This window comes from Entelurus aequoreus, linkage group LG21 (genome assembly GCF_033978785.1).
Source record: "Entelurus aequoreus isolate RoL-2023_Sb linkage group LG21, RoL_Eaeq_v1.1, whole genome shotgun sequence".
NCBI classification, from domain to species: domain Eukaryota; kingdom Metazoa; phylum Chordata; class Actinopteri; order Syngnathiformes; family Syngnathidae; genus Entelurus; species Entelurus aequoreus.
The window spans coordinates 1,405,279-1,431,288 of NC_084751.1; the positions used below are offsets into that span (position 1 = coordinate 1,405,279).

At 40.3% G+C, this 26,010-nt stretch overlaps 1 protein-coding gene across 2 annotated transcripts in view; it reads left to right on the top strand.

Annotated features, from left to right (window-relative positions):
* The window catches only part of LOC133638829 (WD repeat-containing protein 70), a 99,745-nt gene that overhangs the window by 33,013 nt on the left and 40,722 nt on the right, over nucleotides 1-26,010 (top strand). For both annotated transcript variants that reach the window (XR_009823691.1, XM_062031812.1), the window contains exons 10-13: nucleotides 1,145-1,319; nucleotides 24,680-24,779; nucleotides 24,881-24,965; nucleotides 25,041-25,179. Coding sequence is in view for 1 of the 2 variants with exons in the window: in XM_062031812.1 (XP_061887796.1) it covers nucleotides 1,145-1,319; nucleotides 24,680-24,779; nucleotides 24,881-24,965; nucleotides 25,041-25,179 (499 nt within the window). In the remaining variant the exon portion in view is untranslated. The remainder of the gene's footprint in view (nucleotides 1-1,144; nucleotides 1,320-24,679; nucleotides 24,780-24,880; nucleotides 24,966-25,040; nucleotides 25,180-26,010) is intronic.

Below are 26,010 nucleotides of genomic sequence, written 5' to 3' on the forward strand. Positions count from 1 at the left end.
CCGCCAAAAACATGCACCTGGGGATAGGTTGATTGGCAACACTAAATTGGCCCTTGTGTGTGAATGTGAGTGTGAATGTTGTCTATCTGTGTTGGCCCTGTGATGAGGTGGCGACTTGTCCAGGGTGTACCCTGCCTTCCGCCCTAATGCAGCTGAGATAGGCTCCAGCACCCCCCGCGACCCCGAACGGGACAAGCGGTAGAAAATGGATGGATGGATGGTCATTTAGGTGTGAGTAGGACTGACGCTATTAGTTATTTTAGTAGTAGAGTAATCTGTTGGTTAGTTTCTACGATTATTCAAAATAAACTAATATTTTTCTGTTTGCAATAATCTTCATTGTTTTTGTCTCATACAAGTGCATCATCATCATTACAATTGCACTTTTAACATATGTGCATTAAATAAAATAATAAAAACTCTCCTTTGCATTGATTAAAAAAAATATACAAAATTTGCGCCACACACCACTGCTCTTTTTTAATTAAAATTGTATTAGTTACACTCAAACGATGAATTGAGACAGCCGAATACAAATCAAAGCTTCTTTCTAATCTAATTAATCGATTTAATGAATTAATTGTTGTTGCCCCAGATGTGAGTGAATCTGGGCATTACCACCAGGTAACTTCATGTTATTTATTTTCTTAATTAGTTTTCATATTCAGTAGAAATGCATATGACATAATCTGTAGCTGTTCTGAACTCCTATTTCTGTCATAGCAGAGGTTTTTGTTCTGCAGGCCACAAACTTCAGACATCCTCTGTTGGTTGAAGCCAAGACAAGCAGTGCTCTCAATGATAGTTAATTAAAGAATGACTTACTTATTGTTGTGTCAGTCCTAAAACCAGGACTAAATCCGTTCTGTGTAGTGTGCTGAGCAGATGTACAAAAGAATCAGGTTTCACTGAGGAATATGTGAGGCTGATGCTGTTTGCCCCCTAACAACTCATTAGATTTAGCTATCGTAAACACATGTTCACGGGAAAGTGCTCACTCTATCTCTTTAGGATCGGGAGTTATTGTTGAAGGGATGGCTTTCCTGACCACATTTGTTTGGATGGACATCTTCTTTAGGACTAATTCATGCGGTTGTTGTTGAAGATCAATGACATTCCCGCTATTTCTTCTTTTTTTTTGCAGAACCGTACGCACGTGGGATGTAACCTCTGAGAAAAAACACAAGTCCGTGTTCAAGCCGCGCTCCTTCCAAGGGAAAAAGGTCATCCCCACGTGCTGCACCTACAGCCGCGACGGAAAGCTCATCGCCGCCGGCTGCCAAGATGGCACCATCCAGATCTGGGACAGGAACATGAGCGTGAGTCTTAAAACACAACGCATACCAGCCACCTGTGCTTTGTGCGCTTGTAAACATTTGATGTTTGTTTACTTACTAAAGGTCATCTGGTCAGAAATGTCAGGGTTCAGCAAGTCAAAACTTGGGAATACAAGAATGCACTCTGTATACCAGGCCTGGGCAATCATTTTGACTTTATTTTGACAATTGGACCATATGGCCAAATTTAGAGAAAAAAATGTGTCTGGGGCCGGAATATCAGATTTTTAGGAACACTAATACAAAACTTCACAATAATGTCTGATTGAATGCTAAAAACGTTATGACAGACCGCCTTAAATGGAATGGAATTTTAAATTTTTTTACTGAATGAGACACCCAGAATGTACATGAAAATAAAGAATGTGTAATTTACAATATTAACTATGAGCGATAAAACACTGAATATTGACAACATGTGAACGTCACACCCCCTCTCCATCCACATATTTTACAATCAAGTGAAACCAACAAAAATGCAACAAACAGCGTAATATGAACGCAAAGGGATATATCACTAAGTTTTTATTTTGACTCGGGGGGCCACATTTTGAGAAAAAAATGTGTCTGGGGGCCGGAATATCAGATTTTTAGGAACACTAATACAAAACCTCACAATAATGTCTGATTGAATGCTAAAAACGTTATGACAGACCGCCTTAAAAGGAATGTAATTTTAATTTTTTTTACTGAATGAGACACCCAGAATGTACATGAAAATAAAAAATGTGTAATTTACAATATTAACTATGAACGATAAAACACTGAATATTGACACCATATGAACGTCACACCCCCTCGATCGACATGTTTTACAATCATGTGAAACCAACAAGAATGCAACAAACAGCGAAATATGAACGTGAAGGGTAAAAAAACCCCACCTACTATCTGATATATCACTAAGTTTTTATTTTGACTCGGGGGGCCAAATTTAGAGGAAAAAAATGTGTCTGGGGCCGGAATATCTGATTTTTAGGAACACTAATACAAAACCTCACAATGTGTGATTGAATGCTAAAAACGTTATGACAGTCCGCCTTAAATGGAATGTAATTTAAAAAATGTTTACTGACTGAGACACCCAGAATGCACCGGTACATGAAAATAAAGAATGTGTAATTTACAATATTAACTATGAAGGATAAAACACTGAATATTGACAACATATGAACGTCACACCCCCTCTCCATCCACATATTTTACAATCGAGTGAAACCAACAAAAATGCAACAAACAGCGAAATATGAACGCAAAGGGATATATCACTAAGTTTTTATTTTGACTCGGGGGGCCACATTTTGAGAAAAAAATGTGTCTGGGGGCCGGAATATCAGATTTTTAGGAACACTAATACAAAACCTCACAATAATGTCTGATTGAATGCTAAAAACGTTATGACAGACCGCCTTAAAAAACGGAATGGAATTAAAAAATGTTTTCCTGAATGAGACACCCAGAATGTACATGAAAATAAAGAATGTGGAATTTACAATATTAACTATGAACAATAAAACACTGAATATTGACAACATTTGAACGTCACACCCCCTCTCCATCCACATATGTTACGATCACGCTAAATGCAACAAAAATGCAACAAACAGTGAAATATGAACGCGAAGAGTAAAAAAAACCCACCTACTATCTGATATATCACTAAGTTTTTATTTTGACTCGGGGGGCCACATTTTGAGAAAAAAATGTGTCTGGGGGCCGGAATATCAGATTTTTAGGAACACTAATACAAAACCTCGCAATAATGTCTGATTGAATGCTAAAAACGTTATGACAGACCTCCTTAAAAAACGGAATGGAATTAAAAAATGTTTTACTGAATGAGACACCCAGAATGTACGTGAAAATAAAGAATGTGGAATTTACAATATTAACTATGAACAATAAAACACTGAATATTGACAACATTTGAACGTCACACCCCCTCTCCATCCACATATGTTACGATCACGCTAAATGCAACAAAAATGCAACAAACAGTGAAATATGAACGCGAAGAGTAAAAAAAACCCACCTACTATCTGATATATCACTAAGTTTTTATTTTGACTCGGGGGGCCACATTTTGAGAAAAAAATGTGTCTGGGGGCCGGAATATCAGATTTTTAGGAACACTAATACAAAACCTCGCAATAATGTCTGATTGAATGCTAAAAACGTTATGACAGACCTCCTTAAAAAACGGAATGGAATTAAAAAATGTTTTACTGAATGAGACACCCAGAATGTACATGAAAATAAATAATGTGGGATTTACAATATTAACTATGAACAATAAAACACTGAATATTGACAACATTTGAACGTCACACCCCCTCTTCGTCCACATATTTTACGATCAAGCAAAATGCAACAAATACAGCAGAATATGAACGCGAAGGGTAAAAAAAACCCCACCTACTATCTGATACATCTGATATATCACTAAGCTTTAGAACTTTGTTGTAAAAATCTCCTTCCTCGTCTGTCCCTGACACCCGCATTTCAGGCTGACACTCTGTGGAAACGCTCCCCACCCACACTGCTTGGTGCCTCGTCTGAGCTGCTGTGACTTAGATGACCATAGTAACTAATTAGATTACCATAGTAACTAGTATATCATGCAAAAGCGCAGATTACAAACATTGAAATACTTTGTATAGTTCAAGACTTACGGTCATTTGACAACATCGCTGCACATCATAATGGCAGCTACAGTTTCGATCTTAAAGATATAAAAATATTATTTGGGAATGTCCGGCGGGCCAGATTGAAAAGCAACGCCTTAATTTGCCCAGGTCTGCTGTAGACCAATGCACAACATTTAATAATCCTAATTGGTGGCACCTCCTATGGGTTGCGCTCAAAATGCTATAAATGCTAGCATACATGTAATACAGATATCTATCCTAAAAGTTTTCTAATTATTAGTCAAATGGTCAATAACTTATGGTTGATTAGTCAATAAGTCCCGCAAAGAAGTAAAAACAGATAATCATTTGAAGTTAATTTGACTTTTTGGGAACCACTATGTGACGTATTTGTCACAAATATAATAGTACAGGCAACATAGTATTGGTGCATGTTTTGAAGGATCGGACCATTTAGCTTACAATTTTGTCATGGCAACATGTCACTAATGTGAGGGCTATCATTTTAGATATTTGATTGCGTTCTGGCATGCAGGAAAGTTATTCGTCAACAACAGCCTTGATCTAATAAAAATGTCCTAATGTCCATGTCTGAAAAACAATCAATCAACATTTTTCTATACAGCCCTTATTCACAAGTGCCTCAAAGGGTGTCACAAACAACAACTACATCCTCGGATATAAACACACATCTGGGCAAGAAAAAAACTCCACATAATGGGAACAATGACAAACCTTGGGAGGGACCGCAGATGTGGGGACCCACCCTTGGGTTACCGGGTGCAATGGATGCCGAGTGGGTACGGTTAATAATGTGACAGTTCTTTATTGAACCTCATAATTTACCATCCAAATGTTATTTTAGAAACGATCATAGAGGTGCAGGAATAAAGTCTTAACATCATCTGGGATTCATACCAAGAACATGGACCGGTTCATGTAGCAGATGTTCAATCTCCGGATAAGTCACCTGCTGCTCCCCCCGAGAGGGAAAAGTCAAAGATCAAGCCCCGAAGTCATTAGGATTAATCATTGGGGCACCATGGACGTCTGTCCAAATTTCATGACAGTTCCTTCTACCCTTGTTTAGATTTGTTATGTCTGGCGTAGACGAAACATCCCAGTGTTAAAAGCTGAAGAAAATCAGTTATGTAAGTGGATTACCTGGCATGTCAATGGTTGAGATACATGAAAGTTGATGAAAGACCCCAATTAAAATTTCCCTCTTTCCGTTTTCCACTATTATTATGCGATTAGTGATCACTTGCACATTCCATTCTTTTAAGACCGTTGAAGTCACTCGTTGATTTTGGCACTGTTAGACTTTCTCGTCCTCACTGCAGCCAAGAAAGACTTCTTTGATTAACTATAGGATGTATCTCCTCCATCTCTGATCAAAAAACATTTATCGGTACATAGATTTTTTTTTAAATAGAAAATGTCTGTTTTATTACTAGTGTACACTCAGAATTGACCTTCAGGGCTCATGGAAATAACGATTAAGGGGAAATAAACTGTTTAGGTGGGGGATATTTCTCATGGAGCTGAACTTATACTTTTGTATTGCAGTGACACAGTATGTGGTAAGTACTTTGGGTGTATTTGTAAAAACGACATGCAGCGATATGATTGCAATGTGTGCGTAGGAGGTGCGTGTTCTTACAAAAATGGTTGATTTTGTGGTAGACATTCCGTTCCTTTCGTATTATCGTATTTTTCGGACTATAAGGCGCACTTAAAATCATTAAAATTTCTCAAAACTCGCCTAATGTACGGAATAATTCTGGTTGTGCTTACCGACCATGAAGCAATTTTATTTGGTACATGGTGTAATGATAAGTGTGACCAGTAGATGGTAGTCACACATGAGAGATATGTGTAGACTGCAATATGATGCCAGTAAACAACACCAAAACTTTAAATGTTCCATTGAAAATAAAGAACATTATCTGTCAAAAATTGGTCAAATTGTTGTAATATGACTTTGAAGCCACACCTTTTGACGGATTGTCGGCCCATTACGGCTACTGTAGTCAGAGATACAAGTATTACTATGGTGTGTGTATAAGGACCCCAAAATGGCACCCATTAGCAGACATATTATCTGGCGTTTTGTTTCACAGTAAAATGCAAAACCCACTTTTCTTACCTTCTGGTACCTGCTGATGTGTATTTGAGATCTGAGTAAGTCCTGAAAATTTGCGCACGTCCGCCACTGTAGTTTGTCCCGATTACGTAGTCGATAAGCTTCTTCTTTTTCGCTCTCTTCTTGTTATGGGACATTCATCCTCTGCTGTTGCCATTTCTAATATAAAGTAGTGGAAAGTTCTAACTTATATCTCGCTATGGAAGCGCTAAAAACTACCAGTGTAGTGGGTTTACATAATTCAGCCACGGAACTTTAGTTATTAGAAAGTCCCGGTTGGTTTTTCACGGGACACATGTCCGGCGTTGTTGCACTAGTGAGCCACAGATGAGGAGATGCTGCTCAGTTATTGATTTAAATAAAGTGTGAATGTCATTAAAACAGTTAGCTCCATCTTTTGACACTTCTTCCACTCCCGTCCTTGCACGCTACACCGCTACAACAAAGATGACGGGGAGAAGACGCTGTCGAATGTGAGCCACGTAAATAAGACCGCCCACAAAACGGCGCATCCTGAAGCGACTGTCAGAAAGCGACTTGAAGATGATCTGTAAAACATCATCTCTTCAACATTTTGACCAAAGAACCACCATTACATGTTATGTAAACCACAAGGAAGTCTTTTACATTTAGAAAAAATTCATAATATGACTCCTTTAATGCGCCTTATAATCCGGTGCGCCTTTTGTATGGAAAAAGACCTGACTAGACCCGCTCATCGGCAGTGTGCCTTATAGAGGCTTTGCAGCTGACGTCATCAGCCACGTGACATTAGCTTGGCGGCCATCTTGCCGGTCACCAGTTCACTGCCGGTCAGCGACTCACACACGCTTTCTTGTTAGATCTGCTGCTATTTGAGCTTGGAAATGCCGGAAACCTGCTGTGCTGTTGGATGTAGCAATAGACGAGGCGATAAACCAAATCTTAGCTTCGGATCGCGGCCATTTGTCGTGAACGATGGAAACATACGATGTACACAAGGATATGCAATGAACACTTCATATCAGGTATGTAAACAAACTATTCACCCCTGATTTGTTTCACAAAGTGTGAAAAAATACAATATGGGATGATACAAATATGATTGTTGAAAATGCTGGGTGCATTTTTAGAAAGGCAGCAAGAGCAGCAAGGCAGGGAATGGGATGATTTTCTCAGTTCATTGAACAATTAATTATCATGAGTGAATGCATTAGGAAATTTCAAAAAAAATTATGATGGACCTTGTGAAACAATTTTTTTCTAATGAAGCATTTTTTTCATTAAAAAAATACGGAGGCACACCACCAGCAGAAAAGGTTAACAAATGAAACTCCAACAGGTTGTCGTGCCTTATTTTGAGTTTGTTGTTTCCTGTGTGTAGTGCTTTAGTTCCTGTCTTGCGCTGTTATTTTGGTGACCCTTCCTGTTTTGTTGGTGTTCTCCTGTAGCAGCTTCTCGCCTTCCTTTGAGTGCTATTGCCTGCTTTGTTTTCGCAATCAAGACTATTTAAGTTGTGCGTACGCTATCCTTCTTTGTGGGGACATTGTTGATTGTCACGTCATGTACGGATGTGCTCTGTGGACGCCGTCTTTGCTCCACACGCTGTAAGTTTTTGCTGTCGTCCAGCATTCTGTTTTTGTTGACTTTGTAGCCAGTTCAGTTTTACTTTTGTTTTGCCTAGCCATCCCTATGCTTCAGTGCCTTTTCCTAGCGGGACTTGCCTTCTGTTAATTTTTGGTTTAAGCGTTACATACCTTTTTACCTGCACGCTGTCTCCCGCTGTGCTCTGCATATTGGGATCACGACAAACCATCCTCGACGCGTTCCGACTTCTACAAAGCAATGAACTACCTGCTGCCACCTACTGATATGGAGTATTGCATGGTTACCCTGCCAAGCTCTACACAGCACAGGCACTAGACAACAGCACATTATGATTATTAATTTGCAAAAAATATTTTTTGGACCAATTAGGCGAAGTTGCATAACTTCCCGCGGCACACTAACAGTGCTTGAAAATCACTGCTATACAGCAGGGGTGTCCAAAATGCGGCCCGGGGGCCATTTGCGGCCCGCGGGTAATTTTTTAACGGCCCCACGACACATTCTAAAAATACGATGAAAAAAAAATAAAAAACATAAAAAGTGGTATAAAAGAGCAAACAGGTGAAATGTAACAAGAAAATGTTGCATTATTTACTCTAATAACACAAAGCTGCCATGCAGGCTGTTTCTTTCTTTAAAAAATAATAATGAATCAAAATCAATGTCATTATGAATTATTGACCTATTCAAGGCTCCATTTACTTGACATTAAATATTCCACTTTGAGATATTTTGGGGGGGAAATGTTGCATATTTTTTGGTTGCCATTTAAAAAACAAAGTTTTTTAAAGAAGGGCCTTAAACGAACAAACAAAAAACAAAAACAACAATAAAACTTATAATTGACGGATAGATCTGAAGTTGATCTTGAGACTATTGTGGTAAAAGTTTTAAAAAATGTTGGATTCATTTTTTTAAACTTTACTGAGCAGTACCCTTTTGGATCCCCAATAATTTTAGTGGGACTTTTTTTTTTTTTTTAAGTGTCATTGCTAAAAAAATAATGAATTAAAATCAATTTTGTTATGAGTTATTGACCCTTTTAAGACTCCAATTATTATATAATCCAAAATATTCCACTTTAAAATTTTATTGGGGGAAAACATTGCATATTTTGTGGTTTTTTTTTATTAAAAAACACAGTTTTCCTTGACAAAAATGGCATACAACTTAAATCTTTAAAAGCATTATATTGACTGATAGACCTAATGTTGATCTAGAGATTTAAACCTTGAATAATAATAATAATAATAAAACTAAATAATGACATATTTGTAATTTTTTTTTTTGACCAAAATCTTTTGGGGTCCTCGGGATCAAGTCTGAGTGGAGGCCTGAATGTATCTTTTTTATACATATTTTGTATTGGTTTTTAAAATAAAAAATATCAAAATGGCCCCAGCTTGCTTTGATTTTTCAGTGTACGGCCCTCAGTGGAAAAAGTTTGGACACCCCTGCTATACAGTATACCGGAAGGAACAACAGTCAAGGTTTTAAGAACTACCGTAAACTACTAGGAATGTTTTACTCTCTGTGTGACAATCCAACAATATATTTTGCACAATATGCTGAAGTCAAGCACTGTTACAGCACAATCCTTTTCATTTGTGACGTTTTTGTGGCATTTGAAAGCCTTCAAGGTATACAAAAGACACTGGATTCTGAATTGTTGTTTATGAACTACAAGTCCCCAACAAATTGGTGCGACTGCATTTGATCAAGTCTTCTTGGCCCTCCGTTTCTTAGCCCACCCATCTTTTCACGTTCGCAAACCCTCATGCGGATAAGCTTGACCGCTTCAGTTATTTCATACAAGAATGGCGATGGGTGACAGTTAAGCTTGCGGTCGGTGAGTCGGAACAGCTTGATTGGACAGAGGGGGGCTTATCCAGATTAGTCAAATGGGAAGTAGGCTACACGATAATTACTCATTCGACAGCCAACTTTGTAATCAGATAACACACAATGTACAGTAGTTAGTTGGAGGGTTATTTTTGTAAGAGTGGCTGACAATTGTAAAAGTCCCTCTCCCCTTCCGCGCTCGGACTGCTCGTAGCGGCACACTCCTGAGAGATTGGATTAAGGCTCTCGAAATTTACGACCCCCTCCTTGTCCAAACTAAATATTTACCATGCGTCCCATAGCAGCTTACAATAGTCATGTCTGTTCTCTGACCGCTGGAGCCTGCCCTGTCTGAATGGCTCAAGAATTTCTCTGGTGCCCTCTGCCCTAATCACAACCTACGCCGCCAACCTGAATTCAACCTAAAAAGGAGTCAACCTTGTGCTTTTATTGCTGCTGCCCTCCCTCTGGATGCCCCCTGTATTACTTCATAGTCCGGCTATGCAGGCAGATCAATCACGATCAATCTTGATGCAGAGGTTCACTATTGGGGTTGACACGTCATGCTCTTGAAGCCTGACATGTCTTGATTAATCTTATGATGGCCAGTCAAGAAGAACTCCTACCGCGAGTGATTGCTCACTATGATCAGGTCGAGTCAAAAAAATGGCGTCACTATACCCAGTGCATCGAAGGTGCCGGCCTACGTTCCAAAACAATACCCTAGAGACCTGTGGAATGTAATGATGTCACCGACGGCCTCAAACTACAAAGTGATGACCCCTGAAAGAACTGCTTTTGATAGACTCACCGCGGCAAGGACAATTGGACCATATGGTCAAAATCTTTTTTTTTTTAATTGACCTTGAGCAGACCCTATGAAGTTGAACTACATTTCAATAAACTGGTTATAAGCCTGCAATGAAAATGTTAAGAAATATTTTAGGAAACTGATACCTAAGTATGGATCACTTAATCGTAAAGTTCTGTCGTTAGCTGCAGAATACAAAAGTTGCCATTTTTGTTACGGTCTTCTCATGGGATATTACTAGAGCAGGGGTGTCAAACTCATTTTAGCTCAGGGGGCGCATGGAGGGAAATCTGTGCACACGCGGGCCGGACTATTAAAATCATGGCATTAAAACAAAAAAATAAAGACAACTTCAGATTGTTTTGTTTGTCTTTCTTCGGCCAAAAATAAAACAAACACATTCTGAAAATATTACAATAAAAATACAGAAAAAAATATCGGCAGCGGTAAAGTTTAGATCCATGAAGGAAAGAAGAAAGTGAGTTAGAGATGTCCGATAATGGCTTTTTTGCCGATATTCCGATATTGTCCAACTCTTTTTAATTACCGATTCCGATATCAACCGATACCGATATATACAGTCGTGGAATTAACACATTATTATGCCTAATTTTGTTGTGATGCCCCGCTGGATGCATTAAACAATGTAACAAGGTTTTCCAAAATAGATCAACTCAAGTTATGGAAAAAAAATGCCAACATTGCCACTGCCATATTTATTATTGAAGTCACAAAGTGCATTATTTTTTTTAACATGCCTCAAAACAGCAGCTTGGAATTTAGGACATGCTCCCTGAGAGAGCATGAAGAGGTTGAGGGGGTTTGGGGGGGTTTGGGGTAGGGGTTAGCAGGGGGTGTATATTGTAGCGTCCCGGAAGAGTTAGTGCTACAAGGGGTTCTGGGTATTTGTTCTGTTGTGTTTATGCTGTGTTACGGTGCGGATGTTCTCCCGAAATGTGTTTGTCATTCTTGTTTAGTTTGGGTTCACAGTGTGGCACATATTTGTAACAGTGTTAAAGTTGTTTATACGGCAACCCTCAGTGTGACCTGTATGGCTGTTGACCAAGTATGCATTGCATTCACTTGTGTGTATGAAAAGCCGTAGATATTATGTGATTGGGCCGGCACGCAAAGGCAGTGCCTTTAAGGTTTATTGGCGCTCTTTACTTCTCCCTACGTCCGTGTACACAGCGGCGATTTAAAAAGTCATACATTTTACTTTTTGAAACCGATACCGATAATTTCCGATATTACATTTTAAAGCATTTATCGGCCGATAATATCGGCAGCCCGATATTATCGGACATCTCTAAAGTGAATTAATGTTTATAACTGAATAAATTAACGTATGCATAAAGGTTTTTCTTCTTTTGTATTATTTTTTTAATGAATTAAGTAACGTTTAGGACAACTTTTTTCCAAAACACAATATAGAATGTGAGATACAACAGGATAATGCATACATTTGTAATTTGTTTTCAAAACAGTTACAAAAAAGTGGGACTCTACTTTGAAAATTCCTAGCGCCAACACTGATGGAGTATTAGGTGAGTGCAAAACAGCAGCAGGCGGCTGTGGCCTGCGGGCTGGTTCTAATACTAATCAAATATCATCCCGGGGGCATAGGATAATTAATTTGCGGGCCTTGACTTTGACACATAAGAACTAGAGAAATTAAACTTGGATATACTTTAGCGCAGGGTTTTTTTTAACCTTTTTGACCGCGGGGCCTAACTTTTCCACTACAGAGGGGCCCAAGGGCCACTCAAATATGAACTCTTATGGCCTGATTTACTAAAAGTTTGCATGCACTAAAACGCGTGCAAACCTGAAAGCACACGCCAAGCTGTTCTACCAAATGTGTGCAAAGTGAATTGCATCGGTTAAGTGAGCACAATTTAAAGATTAAAGTACCAATGATTGTCACACACACACTAGATGTGGTGAAATTTGTCCTCTGCATTTGTCCCATCACCTTGGGGAGCAGTGGGCAGCAGCGGCGCCGCGCCCGGGAATATATAAGGCGTGCAATCCATTTTGCGTCTCTGTCTTCATTAAAACATATGTTATATGTGACATTAAAATGCCCTCAATACTGGGAAGTGAAAATGCAAACAGAATTAATTGGCACGCGCAATGTGATTTGTCAACACTCACCACCGTTTTGCAAGCACCATTTAGCCTTTTATTTAGCAGGACGTGCAAACTGACAGTTCCACACATGGCTGCAGGATCGGTGCTTGCACTGCACAGAAAGATGATGGACAGACAGAGAATCAAAATGTCAACATTTTGGACGGCCAGGAATAAAAAATATTAGACTAAGGCTGTCAAAGTTAACGCAACAACGTGTTCACTATAAATTCTTAATTTTTTTTTAACGCACGATTAAGACGTATGTGTCTGAGTCCTTTTTGACCCTCGGGCCATTCCCTAGCGTGGGGAAATGTAATGGTGTCTAGTTACTGTAGATCCACACGTGGGAACATCGCGAGCAGAAATGCACAAAGAAAAAGTATTTTATCTTTAATCACCGTGAGACGACGTCACTGCAGCAAATGCGGGGTGGGCTTGCAGAGAGGAGCTTGTTCGAATGCAACAATACATATACGTAATGATAACTACAGATACAATCTGAGATAGATTTATCTGTATGGTGTCATAATTCCTCTTACCTGTCTGATATTTATCATGAACCCATACTGAATACTCTATTCAAGTCTAATTTCTATAGTATTCTTTCTTATGAGATGTAATGGTTCTTGAGATCTTTTTTCAAAAGCTAGCAACACTTAAAGGCCTACTGAAAGCCACTACTACCGACCACGCAGTCTGATAGTTTATACATCAATGATGAAATCTTAACATTGCAACACATGCCAATACGGCCGGGTTAACTTATAAAGTGCAATTTTAAATTTCCCGCTAAACTTCCGGTTGAAAACGTCTATATATGATGACGTATGCGCGTGACGTCAATCGTTGAAACGGAAGTATTGGTACCCCATTGAATCCAATACAAAAAAGCTCTGTTTTCATCTCAAAATTCTACAGTATTCTGGACATCTGTGTTGGTGAATCTTTTGCAATTTGTTTAATGAACAATGAAGACGGCAAAGATGAAAGTTGTAGGTGGGATCGGTGTATTAGCGGCTGGCTGTAGCAACACAACCAGGAGGACTTTGACTTGGATAGCAGACGCGCTAGCCGACGCTAGCCGCCGACCGCACGGATGATCGGGTGAAGTCCTTCGTCCTTCCGTCGATCGCTGGAACACAGGTGAGCACGGGTGTTGATGAGCAGATGCGGGCTGGCTGGCGTAGGTGGAGCGCTAATGTTTTTATCATAGCTCTGTGAGGTCCCGTTGCTAAGTTAGCTTCAATGGCGTCGTTAGCAACAGCATTGTTAAGCTTAGCCAAGCTGGGAATTATTAACCGTGTAGTTACATGTCCATGGTTTAATAGTATTGTTAATCTTCGGTTTATCCTTCCAGTCAGGGATTTATTTATTTTGTTTCTATCTGCATTTGAGCCCGATGCTATCACGTTAGTTCAGTAGCTAAAGAGCTTCGCCGATGTATTGTCGTGGAGATAAAAGTCACTGTGAATGTCCATTTCGTGTTCTCGACTCTCATTTTCAAGAGGATATAGTATCCGAGGTGGTTTAAAATACAAATCCGTGATCCACAATAGAAAAAGGAGAAAGTGTAAAATCCAATGAACCCTTGTACCTAAGTTACGTTCAGAGCGAAAAAAGATACGTCCTGCACTGCACTGTAGTCCTTCACTCTCACTTTCCTCATCCACAAATCTTTCATCCTCGCTCAAATTAATGAGGTAATTGTCGCTTTCTCGGTCCGAATCTCTCTCGCTGCATTGTAAACAATGAGAAAATGTGAGGAGCCCTTCCTCCGGTGACGTCACGCTACTTCCAGTATAGGCAAGGCTTTTTTTTTATCAGCGACCAAAAGTTGCGACCTTTATCGTCGTTGTTCTCTACTAAATCCTTTCAGCAAAAATATGGCAATATCGCGAAATGATCAAGTATGACACATAGAATGGATCTGCTATCTCCGTTTAAATTTAAAAAAAATCATTTCAGTAGGCCTTTAAGTTGTATTCTACTTGTCTTCTACCAATCAGCATCACTCAGATTCGCTGTTCTGCCTGGAAAGTACCCTTCAGACATAAGACCCAATCGCAAGAGCCAGGATCGTGCCTGATGTCTGCAACTCGTGCAGAAAAAGTAGGCAAGAGAAGATTTGTAAAGGGGACACGCTGTCAGACTCCGGGGTGATACTTCAACACACTCATGCATATCTGCTGCCTCACTATCAGCACTTGTTGACTGCCATGAAAGGTCCGAGCAGCTGTTCAGCGCTGCGGTTTTGCCACTTGATCCCCTCAGAAAGTAACAAAGGTCAGCGTGAGATGTCATTACTGGCTGCACAGTGGCCGTCGTTGAATCTTTCGTAGGTGTGTGCGCTTGTAAAGGTTTTGATGTGGTGAGCAGGGGGAGCGGTGGGAGGGAAAGACAGAGCCTCGCGGTATTCATATAATGATACTCGGATAACTTGGCAAGAACAGTTGGCCCTGCGGTTGACTGGTATCACTGGCGGCGCGGGGGTGAAACCCGATGCGCCGTTCCCTCAGTTATTTATCAGCTCTCTCCGTCGATCTGCGGGTGCATCAGCTTCTATGTACAGCATGTAAATGACACACCAGCACGCAAAAGACCACGGGGGCAATTTAGCCCGATGCTAAGAGAGAAGGACACGGCTCGCAGAAGTTTTCACACGGTGGTGCTAGAGGGTTTCGAACAGTGTATGGGAATCCGGTTTCAAGAGTCGTCAGCGTAGCTTATCACAGGAAGCAAACGCCCCGGCATCCAGCAGCGTCGGCCAACAACGGGATAGTAAATAAACGCTCAGGCTTTCACAACAACAGTATATGAGCTAGAAATAGCTCGTGGAGGGTGTATGTGGCTGCCTATCACTGGCGCCAACTCAGATTGACAGTGATTATTACATTTTAAAGACTATTCAACGCTTTACATTTAATTACTTGTTTTTAAATTTTTATTTGACCAGGCAGTCTCATTAATAATAATAATAATAATAATAATAATAGATTTTATTTGAAAAAAGCACTTTACATTGAGTAAACGACCTCAAAGTGCTACGGTGTATTAAAAAAAAAAAAGATAATAAAAATAAATACAAATTAAAACTAGAACAGCCTAATAGCTAGAACTAGTACCGTATTTTTCGGAGTATAAGTCGCTCCGGAGTATAAGTCGCACCGGCCGAAAATGCATAATAAAGAAGGAAAAAAACATATATAAGTCGCACTGGAGTATAAGTCGCATTTTTTGGGGAAATGTATTTGATAAAACCCAACACCAAGAATAGACATTTGAAAGGCAATTTAAAATAAATAAAAAATAGTGAACAACAGGCTGAATAAGCGTACGTTATATGAGGCATAAATAACCAACTGAGAACGTGCCTGGTATGTTAACGTAACATATTATGGTAAGAGTCATTCAAATAACTATAACATATAGAACATGCTATACGTTTACCAAACAATCTGTCACTCCTAATCGCTAAATCCCATGAAATCTTATACGTCTAGTCTCTTACGTGAATGAGCTAAATAATATAATTTGATATTTTACGGTAATGTGTTAATAATTTCACACATAAGTCGCTCCTGAGTATAAGTCGCACCCCCCGGCCAAACTATGAAAAAAACTGCGACTTATAGTCCGAAAAATACGGTATGCACATATCTAAAAAAAGGCTTTTTTTAAAAAAAGAAGGGTTTTTAAGCCTTTTTTAAAAATCATCCACAGTCTGTGGTGCCCTCAGGTGGTCAGGGAGAGCGTTCCATAGACTGGGAGCGGCGGAGCAGAAAGCCCGGTCTCCCATTGTTTGTAACTTTGTCCTCGGAGGTTGGAGGAGGTTAGCCTGTCCGGAGCGGAGGTGTAGTGTGGAGGATTTGGGGGTGAGTAGTTCTTTGAGGTAGAGGGGGGCATTTCCATGGAGGCACTGGTGGTTTAGTAGGAAGACTTAGTATTCAATCCTGAGTGGAACAGGAAGCCAGATTCATTCATTAAGATCAATATCTATTTTACAAGATAGACCTGGGAACAACAAACATCTGCAATTAGCAGACACAGAACACAATAGACAACAAAGAGAATAAACAGAAATTTGCACTCACAATAATAATCTGATAATGAAAGTTATAATAGAGAACTCTCTTCTAGGATTTTACTTAATTCAGTTTGTTGGTTTTCAGGGTGAGTCAAACAATACAAACACTACCCCGTTAAATAAATGACATTTTTGGCGACCCCTATGGGTTGCAGTCAAACGACTTTGTAAGACGTTCCAGTATTCCTGTAATAGAAATCCTCAAACCCAAAGTGAATGAATTATGGGCAATTAGTTGCTATTTCTTGCCCATGCCCCCGAAAAGTGGTTTGCATTAATGGAAGCCATTTTTTTTCCCAAGCAATCTTGCTAATATTTCTCACATGTGCTTGACTTCAAATACGTTGAGATATCAGAGATTCTTTATTGTCAATTTTTCCTGACATGCAAAACATACGGAAGAATCGAGATACCCTTTCTGCCTCACTCTGTACTCGGAAGAAAACTTCCAAGCTTGGGGAGAGAGTGGCCGCTGCGTCAAGTTCGTCATTTCAAAAACCAGAACAAGAGAAGATGACTTAACAAATCTCAGGGCACTGAATTGATCGCAACTGGACTGTTGGGTTTGTCTTAGAAGACGTTTCGCCGCTCATCCGAGTAGGCTTCATCAGTTCGTGCTCATAGACTTAGATTGCTCAGATCTAGTCCAAAATATTTATGCTCCAAAACCAGGAGGGTGTGCCTGGGCAAGGACGGTTTCGCCCTATCGTTGTGAGAAAAACTCTTTTAATGCAGCAATCCGAACTGTCAAAGCCAACGACAGTCGTTGAAGTGTAATTTCCCCTCGTTAGCATTGAGGTATTGTGTGGCCGGCGGCGTTTCTGGGTGTTGTTGATAAATGGCTTTCGCTTTGCATTTTAACTTGCACTTACAGATGTAGCGACGAACTGCAGTTACTGACAGGGGTTTTCTGAAGTGTTCCTGAGCCCATGTGGTGATATCCTTGACACACTGATGTCGGTTTTTGATGCAGTACCGCCTGAGGGATCGAAGGTCACGGCCATTCAATGTTGGTTTTCAGCCTCGCTGCTTACGTGCAGTGATTTCTCCAGATTCTCGGAACCTTTTGATGATATTACGGACCGTAGATGGTGAAATCCCTAAATTCCTTGCAATAGCTGGTTGAGAAATTGTGTTCTTAAACAATTTGCTCAGGCATTGGTAGACAAAGTGGTGACCCTCGCCCCATCCTTGTTTGTGAATGCCTGAGCATTTCTTGGAAGCTGATTTTATACCCAATCATGGCACCCACCTGTTCCCAATTTTGCCTGTTCACCTGTGGGATGTTCCAAATAAGTGTTTGATGAGCATTCCTCAACTTTCTCAGTCTTTTTTGCCACTTGTGCCAGCTTTTTTGAAACATGTTGCAGGCATCAAATTCTCAGCTGCATTCGGGCGGAAGGCGGGGTACACCCTGGACGAGTCGCCTTCTCATCACAGGGCCAACACAGATAGACAGACAACATCCACACTCACATCCACACACTAGGGCCTATTTAGTGTTGCCAATCAACCTATCCCCAGGTGCATGTTTTTGGAGGTGGGAGGAAGCCGGAGTACCCGGAGGGAACCCACGCAGTCACGGGGAGAACATGCAAACTCCACACAGAAAGATCAATTGCAAATGAGCTAATATTTGCAAAAAATAACGTTTTTCAGTTCGAACGTTAAGTATCTTGTCTTTGCAGTCTATTCAATTAAATATAAGCTGAAAAGAATTTGCAAATCATTTTATTCTGTTTTTATGTACAATTTACACAACGCGCCAACTTGACTGGTTTTGGGATTTGTGCAAACAAAACATGAAATGTGGACTAATACTTTACAGATACTGTAATACGATCGTTCATGTTTTTCAGTCAGTAAAGATTAGTGTCCAGTTGCATTGTGTTGTGCATTACAAACTCAAAAGCCATTCAGCTGCTGACGCAAAAGCTGGCTTTCCTCTTGCTGGTGCTTCACCGTGCCGTAGCAAGGCTTTGTGTTACTACGCTAAAAGCAGAACCTCAGTGTTTGCTTTCACAATAACAATGTCGCTATAATTTGGTTATTATGCAGGTTACAGTATAGTATAGTTGGCGTTTTTTGGATGCATTTTCGGAGTGAGTCAGTGGCAGAATGGATTCTTCCCATTAGCAGCATTGCTAGCCACCTACACTTATAAGTGAAATGCAAAAAACAAACAAACGTGTGTTCTTGTCTCTCATAAGGATTGTGAATTTTAGGCAACATTCCCCAAAAAGTGCAGTTCCCTTTTACGTCACTAGGGTAGGGGATAGGAGGATAGGATGGGTCTTTATTGTCATTGCACAAGTACAAGAAACTTTGTTTTCAGCACAAACCCGTTCACGATTAGACAAACAAACAGTGTACAGGGTTACAGAACAGGAACGCTGCTGGGTCGCCACAAGGCGCCCCGTAAAAGATGGGGGAAAAGGGTAAAACGCTGGGGAAGGATGAGTAAAACAATACAATCTAGAATGGGCTCCTAAGAGGGCCCAGTCTGGAGTGGGAAAAAACCTCCATAGCAAAGCACATATACATATTACAACATACATCTCGAGATATCTAGCAACAGAGGGAAGGGAGTGCGGGGTCATGGTGGTAGGCTGCAGCTCTCAGGCGCTGACCATCCTTTCATCACCCCTATAGGATTTGTGTCGAGGGCGTTGGATTGGGGGGGGGGTATGTATGTGTGTGGCGTATATTTTTGTGGATGCATGTTTGTGTGTAAGCCTGCAGTGTGTCTCTGTTCCGCGGCCTTGATGTTCGTGCAGTCGCTAGTCCAAAGTCAACAACAACAGGTGTGTGTCCATGAGAGACAAGAAGGCTGTTTCATGGAACATATTGAGCTGTGTGAGAAATTTCAAGCCAATCCAACTTGCTATTATTAAACTTGAATACGGCGCCACCATGTGGTGCACTTGTTAGAGGAACACAGATTTTGACCCTTTTGTGCACGGCCGGAGCAGCAGAGTTGACGTACACAATTACACATTGGTGTGGGTTAAGGAATTTATTGTGACTTTTTGCCATTATAGTTTATTTACAGCGGGCCAAGTGGGGGGCTGACCAAACATATTTATCATGTAGATTTTGCGGTGGTTGATGCAGTCTTGGCTGTTTATCATAGTTTTTCCTTAACTTATGTCAATAAATTGTTCGGTTTTAGAAGTGCTTTGAGATACTGTAATACAGGGGTGTCAAACTCATTTTAGATCGGGGGCCACATGGAGAAGAATCTACTCCCAAGTGGGCCGGACTGGTAAAATCACGGCACGATAACTTAAAAATAAAGACAACTTTGTTTTTTTTGTTTAAAAATAGAACAAGCACGTTCTGAAAATGTACAAATCATAATGTTGGGGGTTTGTTTACACTTACATGTTGCGGTTAATATTATTCCATTTTTATTTGTCGTTATTTATACTTTCTGAATAAATGATGTGATAATGTTCATCAGTCAACTCATTGGTGTTAATTTTCAATCTATCAAGATAAAACAAACAATATCTAAATCAAATTACAGGATGTTATTTATTAGCGCTGCCCGATAATGGCTTTTTTGCCGATATCCGATATCCCGATATTGTCCAACTCTTAATTACTGATTCCGATATTAACCGATACCGATATATACAGTCGTGGAATTAACACATTATTATGCCTAATTTTGTTGTGATGCCCCGCTGGATGCATTAAACAATGTAACAAGGTTTTCCAAAATAAATCAACTCAAGTTATGGAAAAAAATGCCAACATGGCACTGCCATATTTATTATTGAAGTCACAAAGTGCATTATTTTTTTTAACATGCCTCAAAACAGCAGCTTGGAATTTGGGACATGCTCTCCCTGAGAGAGCATGAGGAGGTTGAGGTGGGCGGGGTTTGGGGGGCGGGGTTGAGGTGGGGGGGGCGGGTTAGCGGGGGGTGTATATTGTAGCTTCCCGGAAGAGTTAGTGCTGCAAGGGGTTCTGGGTATTTGTTCCGTTGTGTTTATGTTGTGTTACGGTGCGGATGTTCTCCCGAAATGTGTTCGTCATTCTTGTTTGGTGTGGGTTCACAGTGTGGCGCATATTTGTAACAGTGTTAAAGTTGTTTATACGCCCACCCTCAGTGTGACCTGTATGGCTGTTGACCAAGTATGCTTTTCACTTGTGTGTGTGAAAAGCCGTAGATATTATGTGTCTGGGCAGTGCCTTTTAGGTTTATTGGCGCTCGGTACTTCTCCCTACGTCCGTGTACACAGAGGCGTTTTAAAAAGTCATACATTTTACATTTTAAAGCATTTATTGGCCGATAATATCGGCAGTCCGATATAATCGGACATCTCTATTATTTATGTAGTTTGCTCATTTTCCTCGACTGGTGCACTAACATGTGGTTTATATATTTTTTTACATACAGTATGTAGCATCATCTTCAAAGATACAAATAATTGCTACAGCGACATCCAGTGGACACATTTAGAGCAGCAGTTTCTTTCATTCAAAAATTTCGGCTCATTTTTACACTTAGCAAAGTCATCCCGCGGGCCAGATGAAACCTGCTAGGCCCGTGGGCCTTACGTTTGACATCCCTGCTCTAATATCTCTTAAATTCTATACAAATAAAATTGACCTGGCAGTTGGCGCCCTCTTTGTAATGAGTATTTCCGCCCTCTAGAACTGGAGCAGATTTTGAAGTTTAAGTATGTGTAGCCTTGACATACGTAAGTTTGTTCTCCACCGGCTGTCATTAGTTGTCTCTATATATCAAATGTGTACAATTTATGCAGCATCGTATTTATCTGCCACACGAGTATCCCCTTAAACATTTCAACAGGTGTGCAGGAAAGACTGCTCTTTCTTTGGTGGTGCAAAAAAAAAAAAAAAAAGGAACACTAAAGTTAGCTTAACCTCGCGCAAGACGACAACATAAGAGGAGCTTAAACGCAGCGAGTGCAAACCGCAGATGGTATTCATTTTAGAAAGAGGATACTGATGGAAGACCGGGGTCAAACAAGTTCTCATAACTTGGCTTCCTGGTTAAACATAAAGACATGGATGTATGTTTATGAATTGTGTTCATTATACACCAGAGCGAGGGTTACTTTGAGTAAGACCTGGGTACGTTCATTTTATGCTCTTAGGGGTTGAGTACTTTGTGTGTGACTTGCTTTAAGCTTTACTTTTCAGTGTTCCACACCTGCCTTAAGATTTGACAATGCTGTTTTATTATGTTAAACTCTTAAGTACAGCGAAGTGAAGAAAGTATGTAGATAAAGACGGAACGTCAAAATGGATGAGAGTCTGTGGTAAAACGATGATGGGGGGAAAATCTAATAATCCTCGAAGACAAAAGTGTCCAAGGCCAAGCATTTAAAAAGTGGAATCCTGGTTATCTACAGTTCAAGGTGACACCGTTATCTTGTCCCAGTTAATAACCTGAGTCCATTTACTTACAAGCCAGATACGACCTCAATTCCCTTGTGTATCGCGAGGGCACATCACTTTTTCACCTCACACTCCACTCTCCCCACTTTTCTCTCCCTCTCTCTATACTTCTCTATCTTATCTGTCTTTCACACTTTGTGCACTTAAAATTCCTTATCCACATTTCTGAGACACACAAAAAAAGCCACGCTATTGCTCCATTCTCTTTTCACCGGTTTGTTTGCATTGTGTTGAGAATTAATGAAATTGTAGCTGTATAAACCAAGGTTATGTTTGCTCGGGTGTTAGCACGCCTGCCTCACCAAACTATTGCTTCACCCGCGTCTTGTAATGATCGATCGCCGTTATCTCCGCGCCGTTCAGTACTCCTACAACCAAGCATCCTCTGGAGGAGCTAATTAGCACTCGGTTAATAAAGGTCCTTGGTGATTATTTGATGTAGGAGCCTGGAAAAGAAACCGCATGCTTCTAATTAGAGAGTAATTATGTGATATCAAAACCATTGCCAGCTTTAGGTTTTCTCATCCTTCACTATTCACACTGTGCAGCTTGGTTTCTACTGGTGTTCATTTGTATTTGTGTGTGTGTTTGTTTTGGGTTACTTCCAGTGTGGAGCAGCACACCTTCGCACTTACACACAATGTCTAACCCGCACTTAGGTGTGTGTGTGCGTGTGAGAGAGGAACAGTTTAGATGCATCTGTCAGTCGTACAATTAGACTCAAAGATTTTTGGACAGTGAGTTACTTGTTTTGCGTCACATTGATAAAGATTGAGTCATGATCCCACATAACAGTTTGGACTTTTGTTCCTGTGTTTGGTATCATTTCCTGTCCTGGTACTCTTGTTTTGGTGGTATGTCCTGTTTGGTCCCCTGTGAAAATGCCGCATTTTGGCTGTTGGAGTGATCCCAGAATGCAGGGAAGGCAGGTCAAGTGCAAGCAGGAGGTCCCTTTATTAAGCATTAGGCAGACGTAAAGTAGCCCAGGTCTAGCAGGAACTCAGAATGCAACAAAACACTTTGGCATACAGACGAACTAGCACTGAAAGAGGGAAGAAGGTGGAACTGACTAGAAGTAGTTAACAATGAAAAACCGGTGTGCTGTTTTAATCAGAATCAGCTTCATGTATGATAAACACACAGGGAAGGTGATTTGTTCTCTCTGTGTTCCATGTAAACAATATACAGTACAGGCCAAAAGTTTGGACACACCTTCTCATTCAATGTGTTTTCTTTATTTTCATGACTAATTACATTGTAGATTGTCACTGAAGGCATCAAAACTATGAATGAACACATGTGGAGTTATGTAAAAAGGTGAAATAACTGGAAACATGTTTTATATTCTAGTTTCTTCAAAATAGCCACCCTTTGTTCTGATTACTTGGCATTCTCTCGATGAGCTTCAAGAGGTAGTCACCTGAAATGGTTTTAGTTTATTATTTTTTATTATTTCTTCGGTCAGTGGTCAACAAAATAAACAAACAGTTTTACATAAACAAACAGTTGTACATTCATAAATTGAAAATGTTGCAGACCGAAAGGGTTTTGGCTGAAGTTGAACACTTGTTGCGCCTAACCCTATAAACAATGTCGAATACAAGATGAGCTGCCAAAAATTATGACATTTCCTTTGCACAACATATTATAAATACACTTTGTACACAACATAAACACAGTTCAATTATATACACCGTAAAGGCATGTGAAATATCCTTGTACACGTGTTAAACCTTTTTACCAATTATATACTATATACAAACAATTATACTTCCATTATTATTTATATCCCACATTTAGTTTTTAATTAACATTGATCATAGTATTAACTACTGTGTTGATTCAAGAGTGATATATTTTTTCAAGACATTGGTCTTAAAGTGTTTTTGAAATGTGTGAATGGAACTGGAACATTTTAAGGAATCATCCAAGCTGTTCCACAGATGAACCCCCCTGACAGAAACACATCTACTTTTTAAGCTCGTTCTTATGTTTGCTTTCTGGCACACATGTGTGCTTGAAGCTCATTGAGAGAATGCCAAGAGTGTGCAAAGCAGTAATCAGAGCAAATGGTGGCTATTTTGAAGAAACTAGAATATAAAACATGTTTTCAGTTATTTCACCTTTTTATGTTAAGTACATAACTCCACATTCATAGTTTTGATGCCTTCAGTGACAATCTATAATGTAAATAGTCATGAAAATAAAGAAAACACATTGACTAAGGAGGTGTGTCCAAACTTTTGGCCTGTACTGTATACATAACTAAGACTATAAACAATTACCTAAATAACTATTGTGTGCAAGGTTAATAAGATAATAGTGCAGTGTTGAATAGAGCAAACGGACGATGAAGTGAACATGAGTTAGTACATCCACAGTGACAGATTATTTCCAGGGTAATTTCACAGCAACAGGTCTGACAATGTGTGACTGTTCAGCGTTCACCAGGGTAACTGCCTCGGGGAAGAAACGGACATACTCCCAAAACAAGAGCACCAGTACTGGAAATGATACAAAACACAGGAAATGACATAGCAAAGTCCAAAAATGTGGGATTATGACAGATTGTTCTGCCATGCAAACAATTGTTTAATATTCTTGCCATATGCAGAAATACTTCTTAAACTGTTATTTTATTTAAATTTTTAGGTCCACACAAAGTTCCACTGTCGGCAAGCCCACATTCCAGGATCCGACATCTCTTGCCTCTCCTTTTCGTACGACGGCGTAATCCTTGCGTCACGTGGAGGTGAGCGGTTGCGTTCATTCAATATTTAGATTACTTTTATGTTGAAAATGAAGCGCTGTTTTTCCAAGTCTGTGTTGTCAACATGTTCTGTTATCTTCCAGGTGATGACACGCTGAAGATGTGGGATGTCCGCAACTTCAAGAAGCCGTTAAATATGGCTAATGGGCTAACTAACTACTTTACCATGTGAGAATTTGCAATATGTGCAGATTTGACAAAAGTACGCTTTAATCCAACGGCGTATAATTTTCCCCCGACCAGGACGGACTGCTGCTTTAGCCCAGATGACCAGCTCATTGTGACGGGCACCTCAGTGAAGAAAGACGAGGGTAACGGGAAGCTGGTGTTCTTTGACCGATCTACCTTTCAGCGGGTTTATGAAATTGACGTCACCAATGCGGTAAGTCATGCTTCCACTCCCCCTAATTTCAGCCTATTAATTAAAAAATGTCCCCAAAATAATGCACAACATGAAAAATAGGTGTCATGAAAGTAAAAAAGTCATGTAATCTGTTCTTAATGCCAGTGTAGGGCTTGCAAGGGCTAAATTGGGGCCCTAAAAATATTTTTATTGTGAGGGGTGCCCCTGACCTCCTCCATTCATCCATCTTCTTCCGCTTATCCGAGGTCTGGTCGCGGGGGCAGCAGCCTAAGCAGGGAAGCCCAGACTTCCCTTTCCCCAGCCACTTAGTCCAGCTCCTCCTGGGGGATCCCGAGGCGTTCCCAGGCCAGCCGGGAGACATAGTCTTCCTAAAGTGTCCTGGGTCTTCCCCGTGGCCTCCTACTGGTCGGACGTGCCCGAAACGCCTCCCTAGGGAGGCGTTCGGGTGGCATCCTGACCAGATGCCCGAACCACCTCATCTGGCTCCTCTCGATGTGGCCCCATTACAATTTATTTCACACTTTTTTTTTATTTATGTAGTCAAACTGGGATTTAATTTGATGCATATGTTTGTGGAAAATACATTGTTCAATAACCACTTTTTGGGGAAAAAAACAACATTATTAAAATATTTGAAGCCTGATTTACTAAGATCACGCTTTTATCAGCGTGTGCAAAAAATTAAAGAGGGTGTACTATTGGTGGGCGTGTTGTGTGTGATCTACTAAGATGTCAAAGTCAAGGCCCGAGGGCCAGATCCGGTCCGCAAATGTATTATCTATGGATGATATTTGATTAGCAGCCACCTGCTGCTGTTTTGCAAGCACCAATACTCCATCGGTGTTGGTG